We start from the raw sequence: 16,751 nt of genomic DNA, 5'->3' as shown, positions 1-16,751 counted from the left end.
GTGAGGAGTCCTGTCCTTGGACCAATTGTTGAAAAGATTATTGCTGGTGAGCACTGTGAGCCTCGATGAGAGCTGTGGACGATTAGCAATTTATTCTTGTAATTTCGAAGAAAAATGTCATGGATACTTACTCTGAAGAGCAGAGGCTTGTCCCTGTCTGGATTCACAAGCACACTGGAGTGTATTTCCATCTAAGAAATCAAGCAGGATGCTGTTGGGCAATTCCTGCATGTCTTCATCAGGAAGACAAGGAGTGCGGAACTCGGTGAGATGGTAGCGTTTAGTCATGTTCCGGGTGGTGGCATCATTGGTGCCAGGCGTGAGAACAACGTATCCCTGTTCATCGATGCGCATGACCCGACGCTTCCACAGAAGAGTTTCTGGGAACTGGACGTTCACCTCGCCGATGTCAATGGGCTCTGAAGTGCGCGAGCTAACCGACCCTGGAGCCTTACTAGACCCGTTTGTGAAGGCGGGAACATACTCCTCTTCCTTGACTGGCGAGCTGAGGGCTCCGATAATGCTGCGGCGAGAGTTGGATGTGATCGATGACATGCGGCGCATGAGTCGCGAAGTGCGAGATATCTTCTTATCTTCGGGGGTGGAAGAGGCAGATTGGACACTGTCGTCAGTCCTAGAGCGCGAGGGGAGAGAGGGGCGGCTTCCGGGGCGGCTTCCAGGACGACTGTCGGGACGGCTACCGGGGCGAGACGTAGTTTGGCGACTAGATGTAGTAGATGACATTGACATGCTTCGGTCCTGGAGAAGGCTGGTGGGCTCGATGGGCGAGACCTGAGGGAGTGGCGCCTCGGCTGCCTCGGCTGCCTCATGCTCCACAGTCAAAGTACTAGTCTGGAGGTTGACAACATGGGACTGCGAGGGCTCAATTTCGGAAGGCTTGGGAGAGGTATCCGCATCGCGCAGAATACGGGCTGTTACGGAAACAGAGGTAGTAGGGCGCGTAGCATCCACAGACACCTGACGGGTGTGCCGACTCAAGCTCGCCACACGGGTAAAGCTCTCGGGGACGTGAGCGGAATGCATTGCGCTTGGTGCAGTGATTTCGTGGTGCCCACTAGGCAACGAGATAGATGCACGTTTGCGAAGGTTCTCGAAAGACGAGGAGGCTGATGGTCCCCCTATAGCCGGACTCGCGCCTAAGGGAGTGCCTTCCCGGCTCGAGAACTTTTCAAGAGCTTTGATACGACTGGAAATTCCAGAGGAGACGTTGATCTTCTTGGCCATGAGGACCGGCGTAGGCGAGCCATTTTCAGAGTGCGAGCTAGAAATGGACCGGCCCACTGCCAGAGCTTGCATACCCGACGATGACCCCATGAACGGGCTAGAGACAGCGCGCGAATTTCTCCAGGCGTGATCGACGCCGTTGGGAGATTTGACAGATACTGGTCTGGCCTCCTGGACAGTAGCCGAGGTCAATTCCTCCATGAATGAATCATCGGAAAGGAGGTTGTCGTCGTCCGAGAACTCTAAGGTAGGCACTTGAATGGGCTCCAGGTGGACCTTGCGCCTCTGATCCAAGGTAAGAGGCTCGGATTTCTCGGAAATTAGATTATCAGGGGTCGGCTTGTCTGCCTCGATTGAGACAAAAACGGGGGCGGCTGGAGTTTCTGTGCTAGTGTTTTCTGGAGGGGTAATAGAGGCAGAGGATGGGAGGGGAACCGCCTGATGGACCTCTGCAGAGATAAGCTCATCAGAAGGTTCGTCAGTTGGCATATATGCAACCGGGGAAAGTTCGAAATGTGTTTCGGGGACGTCCCCTGAATCAGGTTGATGGGCATCCGAAAGCTCATTTTGAAGTGGAACGCCAGGATTAGAGGTAGGTGGGGCGAGACCAGGGATTGCGGAGTCCTCGTGCTCAGTGCGTGTTTCATCCTCAGGGGGTGTCTGTAGTGTTTCTCCCTTGACAGTCTCTGAAGGTGTAGCAGCGACATCGGCTGTGATAGGACTATCGGCACTTATGCCAGTAGGCAAAGACCCATCCTCAGCGTTATTAAGAGGTAGATCAGCGATTGGTTCTGGTTCTACCTCAAGAGACTCAGAAGGCTGATCTGACTCAGGCGTCATAGCAGACTCAACAATTGTTCCAGTGACTGGTTCAAGAACAGCCTCGGGATTTGAGTCAACCGGCTCAGGAGCAAGTTCGGGAATACGCTTAGCAACTGCCTCGGCGACAGGCTCAGGAACAGATTCACCAATGGTCTCAGGAACAGGCGCGGGGGCAATTTCAAGAGTGGAGTTAGGAACAGGCTCGAAGGCAGGTTCAAGAATAGACTCGGGAACAAGCTCAGGGGCGGCGTCAGAAGGCGCAGGTGAATTTTCGCAAAGCAGCTCCTGTTGGTCTTGTTGAATTGTCTCAGGCTCTGATAGCAACATTTCAGAATCAGGATAGTGAATCTGAATGAGGTTCTCTTTATCGTCATCCAGATCTTTGGCAATATCCTTCACCGGTTTGAGCTCTCCTTCCTCCGAGACCTGCTTCTTCTTGGTTTCCTCCGCGCGCTTAGCCATATTCTTCCTTCTTTGCTGCAGAGCCTTCATCAAACGTTCTTTCTCAGGGGTCAATCCCGAGGAGGTCGACAAAGCACCAAGAGATTTGGCGCTAGGGGAAAGTTGAGGTCTCGAAATAGGAATGGAGGGGGGTGGGACTAGCAAAGGTGGGACTGGCGGGACACGACTGGTTGGCTTAGTCGCGAAAGTGCTCCCCTGAGATCGAGGGCGGGGTGCATCACCATTTTGCTTTCGCACAGAAGAAGAGCGCATATTTGTCGGTAGGGATGCAACGGGGCGCTGGTCTACATTTCGAGAACTACCTGCTGTGCGGGGTCTTCCACTGCTATCCACGGACGGTCGGGGTCCCAGCTTAACCTTTGGGGTGTATCCCGCGGCCCGTTCCAAATCTCGGAGTGAGGGGCGGCTGGATTGGGAGGACAACCGGGGCTCTTCCGAAGGACGAGGGAATTCATCCAAAATGGTTCGGTACCTGGAACTAGAGCGAGAGCGATCTGATTTTACGGATCTGGGGGACATTGTTGCGGATTGGGGTTCAATGGGACTCCCTCGAGAGATTGTGGCTCTGGAGCTCGCCCGGGATGGGGGTGGCATGAGATCGACTGATGCCATTTCGCTTTCTGGCGATGTCGGAGGTAGTTCTGGTTCCACGGGAGGTTCAATGGGTGACGGCACTAGGGTAGCTTCCGACTTGACGCTCCTTGGTCTGCGTCGGGCCTCCGACTGGGGAGGTGGGATAGGTATCGGAGCTTCATCTTTTGTGCCATTTTCCTCGGCATCTTCCGTAATTTCCATCAGCCGGCGGCGGCGAAGAGAGCTCGAAGAAGAGGTAATTGAGGTCGAAGCGGTATGGAGGAGACAGGCGGAGGACAAGGCGCTTTCGGTGAGATCGGAGGCTTTGGACAGAGGAAGTACGGTGTCGTTTGGAGTGAACTTGTCGGTGACGGACTGGAATTGGACATTGCTTCGGGCTGGGACATATTAGACCAATTCCTATGGAACTGTGGGTGATGGGCATACCTAGTATGAGCCGGGATAACCCCTCCGGCATGTAGCGGATGATCACTTTTCTGCGCCGGTATTGAAGGAAGCCATAGAGCGGCGAGCATTCCTCGTAGCTGTCGATGGCATTCCGGATTTCGGGCACCCCGCCGGTGCCTCGTTCGTGGAGGGCAACCTCATCTCTTGCAATGTAGTGTAGTAGAAACCTGAAACGTAGATAGGGGTGTCAGTAACGGGTGTTCATGTATCATGTATCTGTCGCACGGTGGGCAAGTTGAAACACCGGGGGAAAGGGGTCACTCACCACCCGCCCGCGTCTGCCAGGGCACTTTGGTAGGCTTCCACGACGGGGGCAGTATCGAGCCCATTCAAAGACATGGCGTGAGCCGCATGGAGGCCAGAGGAGGCGCAATGCCGAAGGTAATGTGTGTGAAGAAGAGAGAATAGGAGAGAAATGTGGCCCCAGAAAGCGGGTAAAGACACTAAAAGTTGACTTGGGATCGGATCTCAAGATCGCGATGTGCCCAATCAAGGCCGAAGTGCAGATTTGGCTGTTTCATGAAAACAGAGTTGGTTTAGGCGAACTCTTTACTCAGGGGGGGAACATGTCCTCATTTTGGCTCCACCTTTGATTATCCTAATTTAAATTGTCCGAGTCTTTTAAGTAGTCAAAAAGAAAAAAAAAAAGCACTAAAGTACTAAAGTACCCGAATTCTTCGATACATAAGAGGTCGTTTGGTCCTGGAATGTATGAGCTCATTGGGATTGCAAGGAAATCAATTGAATGTTGTTAAACTAATGTAAACATATGAAACGCACTAGATAGAATATAAATAGATACATAATTAATTGTTAAATCATTAAATCGTTAAATCGATAATTAGTTACAATATTTAGAGTAGTTACAATATAACTCCATACATAATACTCCTTACACTCCAAGTGCATCTCCAAGACCTGGAATCCCCGCTGTTCTCCGCCTCGGAGTCCTCCGAAAGCGGGAAGATATCAACTTGATACTTCGATACTTAATGGCAATACATTCCCTTCTTCATATATATTCTTATACCAATACACTACACCATGGACCTTCCCCCGCTATCGACGATCCCTTCCCTACCCCAAGAGACCCAGCTTCGGGTGCTCGATACCCTCTTCGAGCCCTCCCCAGAGCTCCACCGACTGATGATCCCTGTGCTGGCCAACCAGACCTTCTCTTCATACACCAGCCTCATCGATGCTGTAGGGGGTCGCATGTCTGCACTTTCAGCACCGAATTCGCCTACCGACCGAGACGTGCTCTTTGGCATTTTGGGATCGCACCCACGTCTTGGCCGGGCCCCAGCCAATCCAGAACATCTGAGTGAGCTGAGCAAAAAGGAACAGGCCCAATTGAATGAAGGCGCAGAGGAACAGGCGGAGAAATTACGATCACTAAACGCGGAATACGAGGAAAAGTTTCCAGGGTTGCGATTTGTGTAGGTCGACGTTTCTTGCGCATTGGTCTATACATGTTGACCGGAGATATATAGCACATTTGTCAATGGGCGTAGTCGCGACGTGATTATGGTCGAAATGCGTCAGCGGATTGACCGGGCTAATGCGGAGAAAGAGATTGAAGAGACCATTCAGGTAATGTTCTCTTATCGTTGAGTTGCTATACACATGTGCATGTACTGACCTTTGAAGGGTATGTGTGACATTGCAAAGGACCGAGCAAGAAAACTTCAATCGCATTAATATAATTCCATAATTTTATATTTTATATTCTATATTCTATACTTGATTCTAGATTTTAGACAATTCATACTTGTATAGACTTATACATCGAACATTCTCACAGAAAAATAAGCACTGAAGGGGTCCAAAGTCTCCACCCTCATCGCCCCCATTTGATGTCATCCAGCGCTATCCGGTCTTTGCCGCTTTACTTTACTTTACCTTTTCTTCTTTTCTTTTTTTTATTCAAGCCTTTGTGAATAGTGTACATTTACATTTGTATATCACTCCTCGATACCACCCCCCATGCGACTGAACATATGGCGGAGGGAAGCAATTATCTCCAACTACGAGTCGCGACGACCCCCGCGATAACCGATTTGACCCCCCTCGGGACCTCCACATTCCCCGGTAAGTTGGACTTTGGATTTTTGATTCTGAATCTTGAATCTTGAATTGTGAATCTCCAAACTCGAAGTGTGAGATTTGAATCTGGTCTGGCCTGGAAATCCGCAATGCGCCAGTGCCCACTGGATCTTGGCTGTCCCGGTCACGCGCCGAAAAGAAAGAAGTAAAAACCTGTCAACGGAAGATGCTGACGAGACTGTCAGGCTCGGCAACATCGGATGTACCCTCGGGCTCGACTTATAGTCTGCAAGATGCTCGGAATTCCAGGCGCTCGGTCATTGGTAGTTCTCTACGAGACTCGACCTCGCATACCCCCATCGAGAAGACCGAGTCAAGTGCCATAGATCCGTTATCGCAGGTAAGCTCTCAGAGACCTGCACCAAATCGATCGTTACTTTCCTCAGTCCGATCATGTGCTGTAACCCGCATCTGAGATGCAGATACGGAGATGCAGGAGCCAAGCTGACAGGAGGGCCGTGCTCTGTCATTGTAGCACATTATCAAACGCACCAATACCCAAAAGTCCATTCCCCTGAAATTACTGGGAAGAGCGTCATACGAAGCAGAGGCAGTGGGCTCCGAGTATGGCCAAGCAGAGCCAAGCCCGACACGGGGAGATGCATTGCCTACCTCCTCAAAACCTCCTAAAGAGAAGAAGTGAGTTTTTAGACCTTGTCAGCCTGCATTGGCAATCACAGTCACGCCGACGGTCTGTGTTGCCGATACTTGTGTGCCGGGGGTTTCTTTGTGCCTCCCCCACATAGTCCACCTGAGAAGATCCACCCCCCAAGATTCTCGCAACAATATACATTATATTACCAGCGACTGACCCGTGGTTTGCTCTTCTCGAATACAGAAAAGGTGTTTCCTTCCTCAGCCGAATCATTGGAAACAAGAAGAAAGATCAGCTGTCGGAGGCGGAAGATGAGATCTCGGAATCTGAAGCATACCGCATGTCCGTTGATACTTCGCATCCAATTGGATTTATACCTCGACACCCTGCTCCGTCCAAATACTTGAAGGTGCGAGCCCATTACAAAAAGGATAAGACGTTCAACCGCGTGTTTCTGGCCCAGGAACTGGAGGGCAGCGGCCCATCGCCCAAACCCGCAGATAGACGGATATCTACATCCTCGGCCTTGCCACAGAATGGCGATCACACCGGAAAAGCTGTCTGGGCACTCATGTTTTCCAAGGATGGTAAATATCTCGCCGCCGCTGGCCAGGACCGGAAGGTCCGAGTATGGGCTGTTATCGCTACACCGGAGGAGCGTGAGGATGCCAATGGGGACGAAGAGGCAACACCCGTCGACGCACAAGATCATTCCGGTCTGAAGGCGCCTGTGTTCCAGCCGGAGCCTGTTCAGGTGTATGAGGGACACACGGGAAGTATCTTGGATTTGAGCTGGAGTAAAGTACGCATACTCAAAGCATTCAACACGATAGGAAACGGTCATGCTGACCGGTGAGCTAGAACAATTTTCTTCTCTCCTCTTCGATGGACAAAACAGTGCGACTATGGCATATCTCTCGACCGGAATGTCTCTGCTGTTTCCAGCACAGTGATTTTGTGACTTCGATCCAATTCCACCCCCGTGACGACCGCTTTTTCCTTGCTGGATCTCTCGATACGAAACTGCGACTCTGGAGTATCCCAGATAAGAGTGTGGCTTTTGTCACTGCCGTACCTGATATGATTACGGCAGTGGCATTCACCCCAGATGGCCGATACTCCATTGCCGGATGTTTGAATGGCATACTAAACATCTATGACACTGAGGGCCTGAAAATAACAGCCCAGATCCATGTGCGATCGGCCCGTGGGCGCAACGCCAAGGGTAGTAAAATCACCGGAATTGATACGATGACGGTACCCAGGGACAATGCTAAGGATGATACCGAGGGTGATATCAAGTTACTTGTTACCAGCAACGACTCCCGCATCAGGTTGTACAACTTCAATGATCGATCACTGGTGGCTAAATTCCGCGGTAACGAAAACACCTGCAGCCAAATTAGAGCTACCTTCACCAATGATGGCAAGTACATCATATGTGGAAGTGAGGATCGCAGGGCATACGTGTGGCCAATTGGGTCTGTGCAACAAGATTCCGAAAAGCAGGCTGTGGAGGTATTCGAGACACAGTCTGCTATGGTAACAGCTGCAATCATGGCACCAACTATAACGAAACGGGTCCTGGCGCTATCAGAAGATCCAATTTACGACATCTGCAATCCGCCCCCGGTAGCTCTAATAGGTCCGGAGCCAACGGACCCTTCAAAGAAAACAAGCCCAGGCAAAGAAAATAAAAACCTCCATAAGCGCTCTGCATCAACACCTCGCCTATCAATCGTTAGCAAAATGGCCCACGAATCACCCTCATACCTCGCACGATCCAAACATCCAGACGGAGAAATCATCGTGATCGCCGACTACTCTGGCAAGATCAAAGTCCTCCGACAAGACTGCGCGTATCAAAAACGACGCTACGAGAACTGGGACGCCAACTCGACCATCTCACGCCGGATCCTCAAACGCTCCAACTCCGCACGCCGCAGCATCGCCTCGTCAGGAAAGGACTCGTCCCACAAAACCCCCTCGGAGCGCATCGTCTCGTGGCGCAACTCCGTCGTCCGCCACGGCCGCTCCAGCACCGAAGGCTCCCGCCCCGGCCTCCGAACCCGCACCCCATCCCCCCAGCATCGCCCAGCAATTTCCAGACTAGCCTCCTCCCGACCTTCAAGTCTCGGCCCGCACGAATCACTATCCGTCTCCACTACATCCCCACCTCCATCACCAAACCGGCTCCGCTTTGACAGTACCCGCACAAGCGAAGACGTGAGCCGCGCAAATGGAAACAATAACGGCCGTGCAAACGTCTCAACCTCCAAAGCCCAACCTCCCCCGAGACCCACCTCATCTGCAGACCTCCTAGCCATCAACAAAGCACAAGATAACCCGCTTTGGCTACAGGGCGACCGCAGCTACGCGTACTGGAATAAGATCACGCACGATGCGCTGGCTATGCAGGCCCGGAAGTCGACTGACTTGCTTAGTCCCAATAGGGTTCCGTCGGGCGAGCGCAATATGAGTACTTCGGGAGGGAGTGTGCTGAGCAGTGACTGTACCTCTTCGATGGGTGATACAGAGGAAGATGTGCTTAAGTGCGATAATTGTCGTGGGACGAGTTTCCGCAGTGTTAAGGGGAGAGATGGGAAGCAGAAGCTTATTTGTTCGGAGTGTCATCGGCCTGTTTCTTGAGTCTTTTTTCGGTTATGGTGTATGCGGATGCATTTTTGATCTACGAGCTATGATTTCTGGGATGTATGATAGTCTTTGGCGTTTTATTTCGGCATTATGGATACATATTGGAGAATGGGTAGGATGGGTGTGCTGGTTTTTCTGTTTCATGTAGTTATGATGTCGATATGTTTTTTTAATGTGTACATTGATTGTGCTAGGTCTTGATAGCAAGGCGTGTACAGTATCGGATGCAATGAGAGATGATATATGGAACATTGAAATATCCCCAAAGAGACCAGGCACATTGTGTAGTTAGTTGTCCAAGTATACTATGTTTCTTGCTTCTAAGCATGCTTTCTTCACTCGCACTCTCCCACATCGTATTCCCATGCCTCAAAAGCAGATAGATTACTATAGACATAGTGATTCCGAATAACAATCTAGAGTCTTCATCCATCCATTAACCCACCTAGAGAAGATGACCCTACTCCAACCCCCTCACATCCTCAACAACCATAACCTTCATCCTCCCCCGATCCCAAAATCCCGCCTCATCAGCCTCAATCATCGCCTTAGCCTCCGGCGTACCCAACACCTGACAGAACCTGCCAAACGCAGCCTCATCCTCAAATGACATGGTCACAACGGCATCGTACGTCTCCTCGACGCTTCCCGCCAGAACCATCGGGTTGGATTCCGCGTCGTGTTTCAGATACGATCGTGTGTGGGAGAGCGGCGCTGCGTCACCGCAGATATCCGCTATCATGCGCATGTGCTGCTCGTAGCGGGTTTTGAATTCCTCGTGGGTTATGCTGGTCTTGCGTGGTGCGAAGACCATGACGCGGTATACCATGGTGATGGTAGTGAGTGTACTTGTGATTGTGGTTGTGAGAGGGGGGAATGATGATAGTTGGAAGTCTGGTAGACAAGGCTTCCATCACCGGAAACGGAGGTGGTTATATACACAACGCTTTTCTATTTGGAAGATCTGAGAAGATTCTTTTTGTCTCCAGAAATTTCCTGTAAATTCTATGCTCATAGTTCTTTCCAGTGACTTCCTATATCTTCTAAGAACTTCTAGGTAAGCTGAGATGTAGTATATGCTTTTTAGGGGGCCGTGTGCAGCTGACTCCCATAAAAGGCAATGATGAACGTAGGCGATCAATACATCACCCTCGTGGATACTGATATTTGTTTAATATCTGTTTCTAGCACTGCTTTTACGAATTATTGAGCAAGTATACTAATTTAGGTGATCCCGTGAAAGAAGTCAATCATATTGGAAGCGATCGGCTCCCGGGGTACTACCATAGTATACCATGAGTCATATTATTCATAAGGGAATTAAAATAAGCATCATTCGACGTTCCCTTTGCTAGACACCATCACCTAAGGGGTGTTTCTTGAGCTTAGGGAATATCATAGCGAATGATAGCATCGACAGGCTATCATCTTAGCCAGGGTCTGTTGTTTTGCGGGCGAAAAGCAGCCGTTTCGCAGCCAACGGCGTAGGCCTCAATTTAAAACCACTAACAATAAGTCTGTCACTATGCTAGGCTCAGAAACATGGGGTCCATTCCCCTCACTATCCATGATAATTATGGCGTTTAACAAAGTGAACCATTTGATGCGTAGAACTATTTATCACAATATGCCTCGAGGCCTAAGAGTTTCTGCCGTTCACTAGTCTCTCCATCCGGCATAGATTATACCAACATTGATTCTACCCTAACACTTATCTTCTCATCTCACTCGTCCCCATGATTCACTAGTACCATTGCCCCTTTATGAACCCGGAAGTCTTTGCGGTTCCGGAAGTAGTGGAAGGGGAAATATACAATCGTATGGTTGATGATGTGAAGACCCTTCGAGATTGTCCTGCGAACGACTATTTTCGGATCAGTATTGTCGACAGAGGCAAATATCGCTAGCTCTGACTTACAAGGAGTACCTTTCATTGTTGTACAATGCCTGGCAGATCCTCTGCTGTTCTTCCTTATCACGCTCAGAGCCAAAACCGACAGCAGTCATAAGTGCCTGGCTAAATTGATATTCTTGGAAGAATAGACTGGCAAATTCCAACAGTCTTGGGTAAAACCCTGCTGATTCCCAGTCTAGTAAACAGATACGGTCATCGTCCAACCAGACAATGTTCTGGGGGGCTATATCTAAATGGCAGAGTACCAATGGGCTAGGATCAAATTGAACCTTGCCATCTTTGGGAAAAAGCCGGCTATTAAACCACTTCTCCACTTGTTGGACGTTACTGATTGTTAGATCATTTGTATCTGGCCAAAGTAGGCCAGTCGACGGGCCACCGCATAGGCTACCAGCGCTATCGGCGGTAATAGACCGAAAATGCTCAAGAATGCTGGCGAGCCTTTGAATATGAGAGTCCGAAAGAGGATCGATGGTTTTGCCCGGGATAAAATCCGATATCAGGTAGCCCCAACCCTCATCGTCTATAAAGAAATTATGAACCCAAGGGACTATAACGATATCCGGATCAATCATGCTGTATGCTTTTTGTTGATTCTTTGCTTCGTAGGAGGAGACTTGATGGCCGAACTTGACCGCCAAGTCATAACCTGGTAGCTTAACGACCTGGTTGCCATGCTTAGAGCCCCCAATAAGTTGATCATCTGTACAAGAACGGCAATAGTCAATGATCGACTGATGATTGTTTAATTGGACAGACATGGTGGCATCCGGCATGGAAGGGGGAGGCGGAGAGTAAGAAAGAGTTAGCAAATGATTCTCTCGATCGCCTCTAAGCACATGATCTGCCATTGTGCGATACTGTATACTATATTATAATAGCCATTAAACCCCTTTTACTGTTCTAATTGTATACCTACATCGTTAAATATTCCTTCCTTTATTTCTAGTTACATATAGCATGCAAATCACACCTTGTTATACTTTCAACAGTGTGAATTCAGTAAAGAAAGATGGGGAATTATATCTCTCAAGACTAGCATTTACAAGTCACTCCATGTGGGTGACTCGTTAGTGTAGTTGATTTCCTTCACTGGTTTTTCTTCCAGTAGACTCACACGCACTGTAGGAGTAAAAGGTGCAGCCTTCAATATATCGACGAGTTGGTCAGCTTTCCGTTCTAGTCGCATAATGCGAATGAAGTCTCCATGGGAGGATAGTATAATATTGACGAAAATCTCTTTCCCATCGATCCTTTAATGAGGAAAGCTGTGAAGATGTTTTCAGACGGCCTCGATGTTATATAGTCCCCACCATTTGGCGGGCATTCTGTTGGAAACCAAACGGACATATAGCCACATTGTGCTGTTGTGGGCCCCTGGGATTCGAGTCTCATGCCTCATTCCGTTGTATAGGTGTCTGATATCTCTTTGAGAGGTAGCCGTTACAACGTAGAATGGATAAGACATTGGGGGCAGTATGTATGCCATAGAAGAGGTATTCCCACATTAGGAAGCGTAAATCAAGGGGTAGCTTTGCAAAGTTGCCTAGTTGGGCAGAGCGGGGGGTTTAAGTATGTTGGTATTCGCTGACACGATCCATGGCGTTTTGTTGACCGTGTTCATTGATAGATAATATTGCTACAGTTGATGAAGTATAGTAACATTTCGATAAGCAGCTTTAGAAAAAAACTCAAGCTTTCTACACATCACAACTTTTAACCTCTAGCAAGGTGTGAGTCATGAGTACTCGAAATTGTTGCGGCTTTATGAACCTTATGAGGGATGAATTTCGATCCTTCTGGCGTACATTATGTATGTACCTTAGATATCCACCATAAACACATCATATAGCTGGTAGGAAAATTCCGATTCTAGTTTTCTTTGTGTAGTATGTACAGATTGAGTTAATGGAGTAGATGTGGTTGATGGCAGAGACTTAGCCCTCGCTCTCGTTTAAGGCTAATGATCGTATTAAATTAAGCCTTAAGTAATGATGTTAGCACAAAAGAATGAAGGACTGGTAGTTAAAGTACTCCTGATTTGGCAGAGTTCCACCTAGTGACGGCCATCGCGAAGTCTACATGTATAAATTGCGGAGTGAACGCTATTGATGCCAAGACATGGAAAAAGCCGCCAGCACACTGATAACACCTCCACACTCTCTCTCCATCCACCAAGTCTCCCACCAATTCCTCTCTTGAGCCTTGAATCTCAGCGGATATTTCCATTTGATCCGCGACTTTGCATTCTGCGCATTCCCCGCAACACCGAAAGAGACACCCACCAACCTGCGCATCCCACCACACCTCTCGACCTAAAACCACGAGCTCGACAGACGCTCACCACAACTCCAAAATGCCTTACCTACCCACCTCCCAGGCCTACCTGGAACAGTCAGCGCAGTTATTACAAGCGTACCCAGACACCGTAAGCGCCCGAACCTCCCATCTCCATCCCAATCCGCCATCCAATCTTCCACACCGCGTCCCCCCGCGGGCAACAATGAACACCCACCGCAAACCCCAAACCCCAAAGCAATCCCAAACCCACCGAACTAACAATCAAACCTCCCCAGACCCGGATAGTAACAAAATACAACTTCCCCACAAACCGACGAGGAAACCTAATCCGAGCCCATAAATCGAAAGTCCGAAGAGACGCCGCCAAAGGCGCCGATGCTTCATCCACCACACCCGCACAACCAACCACCGCAATCGCAACCCTCACGCTGAAAACATTCAACCCAACAACCGGAATCTGTCTGCACTACCGCACAAACAAGGCGCAGGAAGTCGGGCGTCTGATTACGAGTCTGGGCAAGCTGGCTGCCGGTGCTGATGTAGCGGGTTTGGGGTTATCGGCTGCGGTTCCTGCCGCTGGCGCGGATGTGGAGATGGTTGATGCTCCTGCTCCTGCTCCTGTTGAGGAGGCTGCGCCGGTCGCTGGTAAGGCGCAGGGACAGAGTGCGAAGGGAAAGAAGAAGGGTGGGAAGGGGAAGCGGTAAATTAACTGGGCTCTTTTTTGAATGGGATTCATTGGCTTTGTTTCATGCTTCTTTTCGCTTGTTACTTTTTATGATGCATTCATAGATGTCGGAGTGAGGTCTTTTGATATCGGTAATGAGATACCTGCTATGCAAATCTACGGACGGTCTTGTGGATCAAATGGAGTTTCATGAGTCTGAAGTAGGGATGAAACTGGACAATTGATAACGTGTATTCAAAAGGGCCATTGGCGTTATCTACTAAATTTACAAACAAAAATATTCAGACACGATGGAGAAGTGATTCGGAGATCTAAATACAGAGAATCCACCATTCATCCATGGACAATAGTCCAGGACAGACCAGGAAAGAAGAAAACAAGACAAAAACGCCATTCCCATGCGAGCATTTAAACGGAAATTGCGTGAATCAATAAAAAACAGAATAAGAAAAGCATAATATCACGTGAAAGGGGAGAGGGTATAAAACAACACAAGAGGGAAAGGAGAAGGACGTCGTCTAGAAGTCCTCATCGAAGTTGAGACCGTCGCTTACGACCTTCTCGCCCTCTGCGTTGACCTCCTGCTTGGTGCTGGCCATGACACCAGCCTTCTGGTAGTCACCGACACGCTTCTCGAAGAAGTTGGTCTTGCCAGCCAGGGAGATGGACTCCATGAAGTCGAAGGGGTTGGTAGCGTTGTAGTACTTCTTGTTGCCGAGAGCCACCAGCAGGCGGTCAGCGACGAACTCGATGTACTCGCACATGAGCTTGGAGTTCATGCCAAGCAGACCGCAGGGAAGAGCGTCAGTAAGGAACTCCTGCTCAATGCCGACGGCCTCAACAATGATGTCCTGAACCACCTTAGGATCGGGGCGGTGGTTCATGTGGGAGAACAGCAGACAGGCGAAGTCAGTGTGGAGACCCTCGTCACGAGAGATCAGCTCGTTGGAGAAAGTCAGGCCAGGCATCAGGCCACGCTTCTTAAGCCAGAAGATGGAGGCGAATGAGCCAGAGAAGAAGATACCCTCGACAGCGGCGAAGGCAACCAGACGCGAAGCGAAAGTTGACTCGCGGTCGTTGATCCAGCGGAGGGCCCAGTTGGCCTTCTTGGCAATGCAGGGAACTAAATATCCAATTAGACAATCGAACGATATAAAATCAATGGGAGAACAACTTACTGGTGTCAATGGCATCGAAGAGGTAGGTGCGCTGCTTGGGCTCCTTAATATAAGTGTCGATGAGCAGGGAGTAGGTCTCGGAGTGGATGTTCTCCATCATGATCTGGAAGCCGTAGAAGCAACGGGCCTCGGGAATCTGGACCTCTCCACTGAAACGCTCGACAAGGTTCTCGTTGACAATACCGTCGGAGGCGGCGAAGAAGGCCAGGACGTGGGAAATGAAGTAACGCTCATCGTCGTTCAGGCGGTTGTGCCAGTCGTGAAGATCCTTGGAGAGATCAATCTCCTCAGCGGTCCAGAAGGAGGCCTCGGCCTTCTTGTACATTTGCCAGATCTGTTGAAATGAGAGGTCTGATTAGCTTCAATGTTCATGGTGGCAGAATATTCTTGACGATATCCACTTTACGCGTGCAACGCGTTGGCGACGTGACTTACCTCGTGGTACTTGATAGGGAACATGACGAAACGGTGGGGGTTCTCTTGGAGGAGGGGCTCTGAGGCTTCCATCTCCTTGATGGAGAGAGGCTTGGACGCGAGAGCCTTCTCGGTGGGCTTCTCAATGGGGGCGTCGACGGCCTTGAGAGACGCGGGCGCGTTCTCCTTGCCAGCCGACTGGAAGTCGAGCTTCTTAATGGGTGAATCGCTCATCTTGAGGTTCTCGAGGGAGGAAGCAGCCTAAGGAAGAACAAATATTAGCTTAAAGGAACTTCACGACGCGTCTGACGCGAAGAGGCAAGAGGCGAGAAGCGTGACATCACGTACCTGCTTGGAGGGAGTGACTTGAGCGGCCATTGGAACAAGTATGTGAGGAATGTTATACGACAAGAACAATTCACAAAGACAGCAAGTAAGAATGAGACAGGAGCTTTGAAAGTGGGATGGGAATTTTGGAGTTGAACGAGGGAAGAGAAACTCGATTAAGTACTGCCGATTTCTCTTTAGCGCGACGTGCTAAGTCACGTCGCACGTGACTGCGCGCACCGCTTAGGTAACGTACGGCGCGTCCATGGGTCATTTTCCCAGCCCTTCTTTCCTATTTGGGCGATACTTTTCTCATGCCACTTGGATCCCAGCAACATCCGAAAGGATAGTCCTTGGCCGTGCTCCATTCCAGCTCCATTCTTGTGCATGTTAATATGGATTTTGTACGGAGTACGGAGTACTTTGTATGTAGATTTTGTAGATTCCGATCTTATCTACTCAATACATCTGTATATCACTACTTCTCGAAAGCATTCTTTTGACACTTTATTCTGATAATAGTGAATATCTAATTTGCAATATAGCAATTGCCACGCCACTACCTCCAGAAGCCTACAACCTAAGACATCAACAGCTCCCACGCGTGTCCAATTTTTTTTCAGTCCCCACTATTGATCATGATCAGATAAGCCAGAGAATCCACAAAAACGCGCGACGCGACTATGTTGTAGGAAAACAATCCGGATTTACGGATCTAATAGGTTTTGTTATTGGGTCTAGATTTAGGCATTAGCACCTCATTCGCCAATTTATAGCTCATTTTCCATGGCGTAAGGGTGTGCTCAGCTCCCCACACACGCGTTCCATTTGCTGTGCTCCGTACCTCTGTTAACATCCATGAATGTTCTAGGGCTTGTTCTCATCCTCCACTCTCAACATTATACATAGCCCATAGTATTTATTTCAAACAAGGCAATCAACATGTGGCAGCTCCTGTCAAGTCCCAGGAATGAGGGATCTTTTCACCCTTTACCCCATTGGGAA

At 49.4% G+C, this 16,751-nt stretch overlaps 6 protein-coding genes across 6 annotated transcripts; 2 read left to right on the top strand and 4 right to left on the bottom strand.

The window, feature by feature from the left end:
* Window positions 1-37: 37 nt before the first annotated feature.
* On the bottom strand, window positions 38-3,909 carry PEX2_086740 (uncharacterized protein; the record flags this gene model as incomplete). The annotated part of the gene is made up of 4 exons (XM_016745944.1): window positions 38-72; window positions 132-3,500; window positions 3,550-3,712; window positions 3,838-3,909. 4 exons carry the CDS (start codon window positions 3,907-3,909, stop codon window positions 38-40), a joined length of 3,639 nt encoding a protein of 1,212 aa, XP_016601549.1.
* Window positions 3,910-4,614: 705 nt separating this feature from the next.
* On the top strand, window positions 4,615-8,920 carry PEX2_086730 (Oxo-4-hydroxy-4-carboxy-5-ureidoimidazoline decarboxylase; the record flags this gene model as incomplete). Its single annotated transcript, XM_016745943.1, has 7 exons — window positions 4,615-5,009; window positions 5,064-5,163; window positions 5,585-5,661; window positions 5,926-6,016; window positions 6,152-6,315; window positions 6,515-7,073; window positions 7,133-8,920. 7 exons carry the CDS (start codon window positions 4,615-4,617, stop codon window positions 8,918-8,920), a joined length of 3,174 nt encoding a protein of 1,057 aa, XP_016601548.1.
* Window positions 8,921-9,386: 466 nt separating this feature from the next.
* PEX2_086720 (EthD domain-containing protein) lies at window positions 9,387-9,755 on the bottom strand (the record flags this gene model as incomplete). The annotated part of the gene is made up of 1 exon (XM_016745942.1): window positions 9,387-9,755. The coding sequence occupies one exon, from the start codon at window positions 9,753-9,755 to the stop codon at window positions 9,387-9,389; it is 369 nt and encodes a 122-aa protein (XP_016601547.1).
* A 2,368-nt stretch (window positions 9,756-12,123) lies between these two features.
* On the bottom strand, window positions 12,124-12,309 carry PEX2_086710 (uncharacterized protein; the record flags this gene model as incomplete). The annotated part of the gene is made up of 1 exon (XM_016745941.1): window positions 12,124-12,309. One exon carries the CDS (start codon window positions 12,307-12,309, stop codon window positions 12,124-12,126), a length of 186 nt encoding a protein of 61 aa, XP_016601546.1.
* An 888-nt stretch (window positions 12,310-13,197) lies between these two features.
* On the top strand, window positions 13,198-13,846 carry PEX2_086700 (SRP9/SRP21 family protein; the record flags this gene model as incomplete). Its single annotated transcript, XM_016745940.1, has 2 exons — window positions 13,198-13,269; window positions 13,418-13,846. 2 exons carry the CDS (start codon window positions 13,198-13,200, stop codon window positions 13,844-13,846), a joined length of 501 nt encoding a protein of 166 aa, XP_016601545.1.
* Window positions 13,847-14,345: 499 nt separating this feature from the next.
* PEX2_086690 (ribonucleotide-diphosphate reductase subunit RNR2) lies at window positions 14,346-15,797 on the bottom strand (the record flags this gene model as incomplete). Its single annotated transcript, XM_016745939.1, has 4 exons — window positions 14,346-14,950; window positions 15,006-15,339; window positions 15,441-15,680; window positions 15,768-15,797. 4 exons carry the CDS (start codon window positions 15,795-15,797, stop codon window positions 14,346-14,348), a joined length of 1,209 nt encoding a protein of 402 aa, XP_016601544.1.
* Window positions 15,798-16,751: the final 954 nt, after the last annotated feature.

The sequence above is a fragment of the Penicillium expansum genome (assembly GCF_000769745.1).
Source record: "Penicillium expansum strain MD-8 chromosome Unknown contig294, whole genome shotgun sequence".
NCBI classification, from domain to species: Eukaryota; Fungi; Ascomycota; class Eurotiomycetes; order Eurotiales; family Aspergillaceae; genus Penicillium; species Penicillium expansum.
Note: the sequence above shows the minus strand (reverse complement) of the source record. Positions and strands in the feature narration are given on the sequence as shown.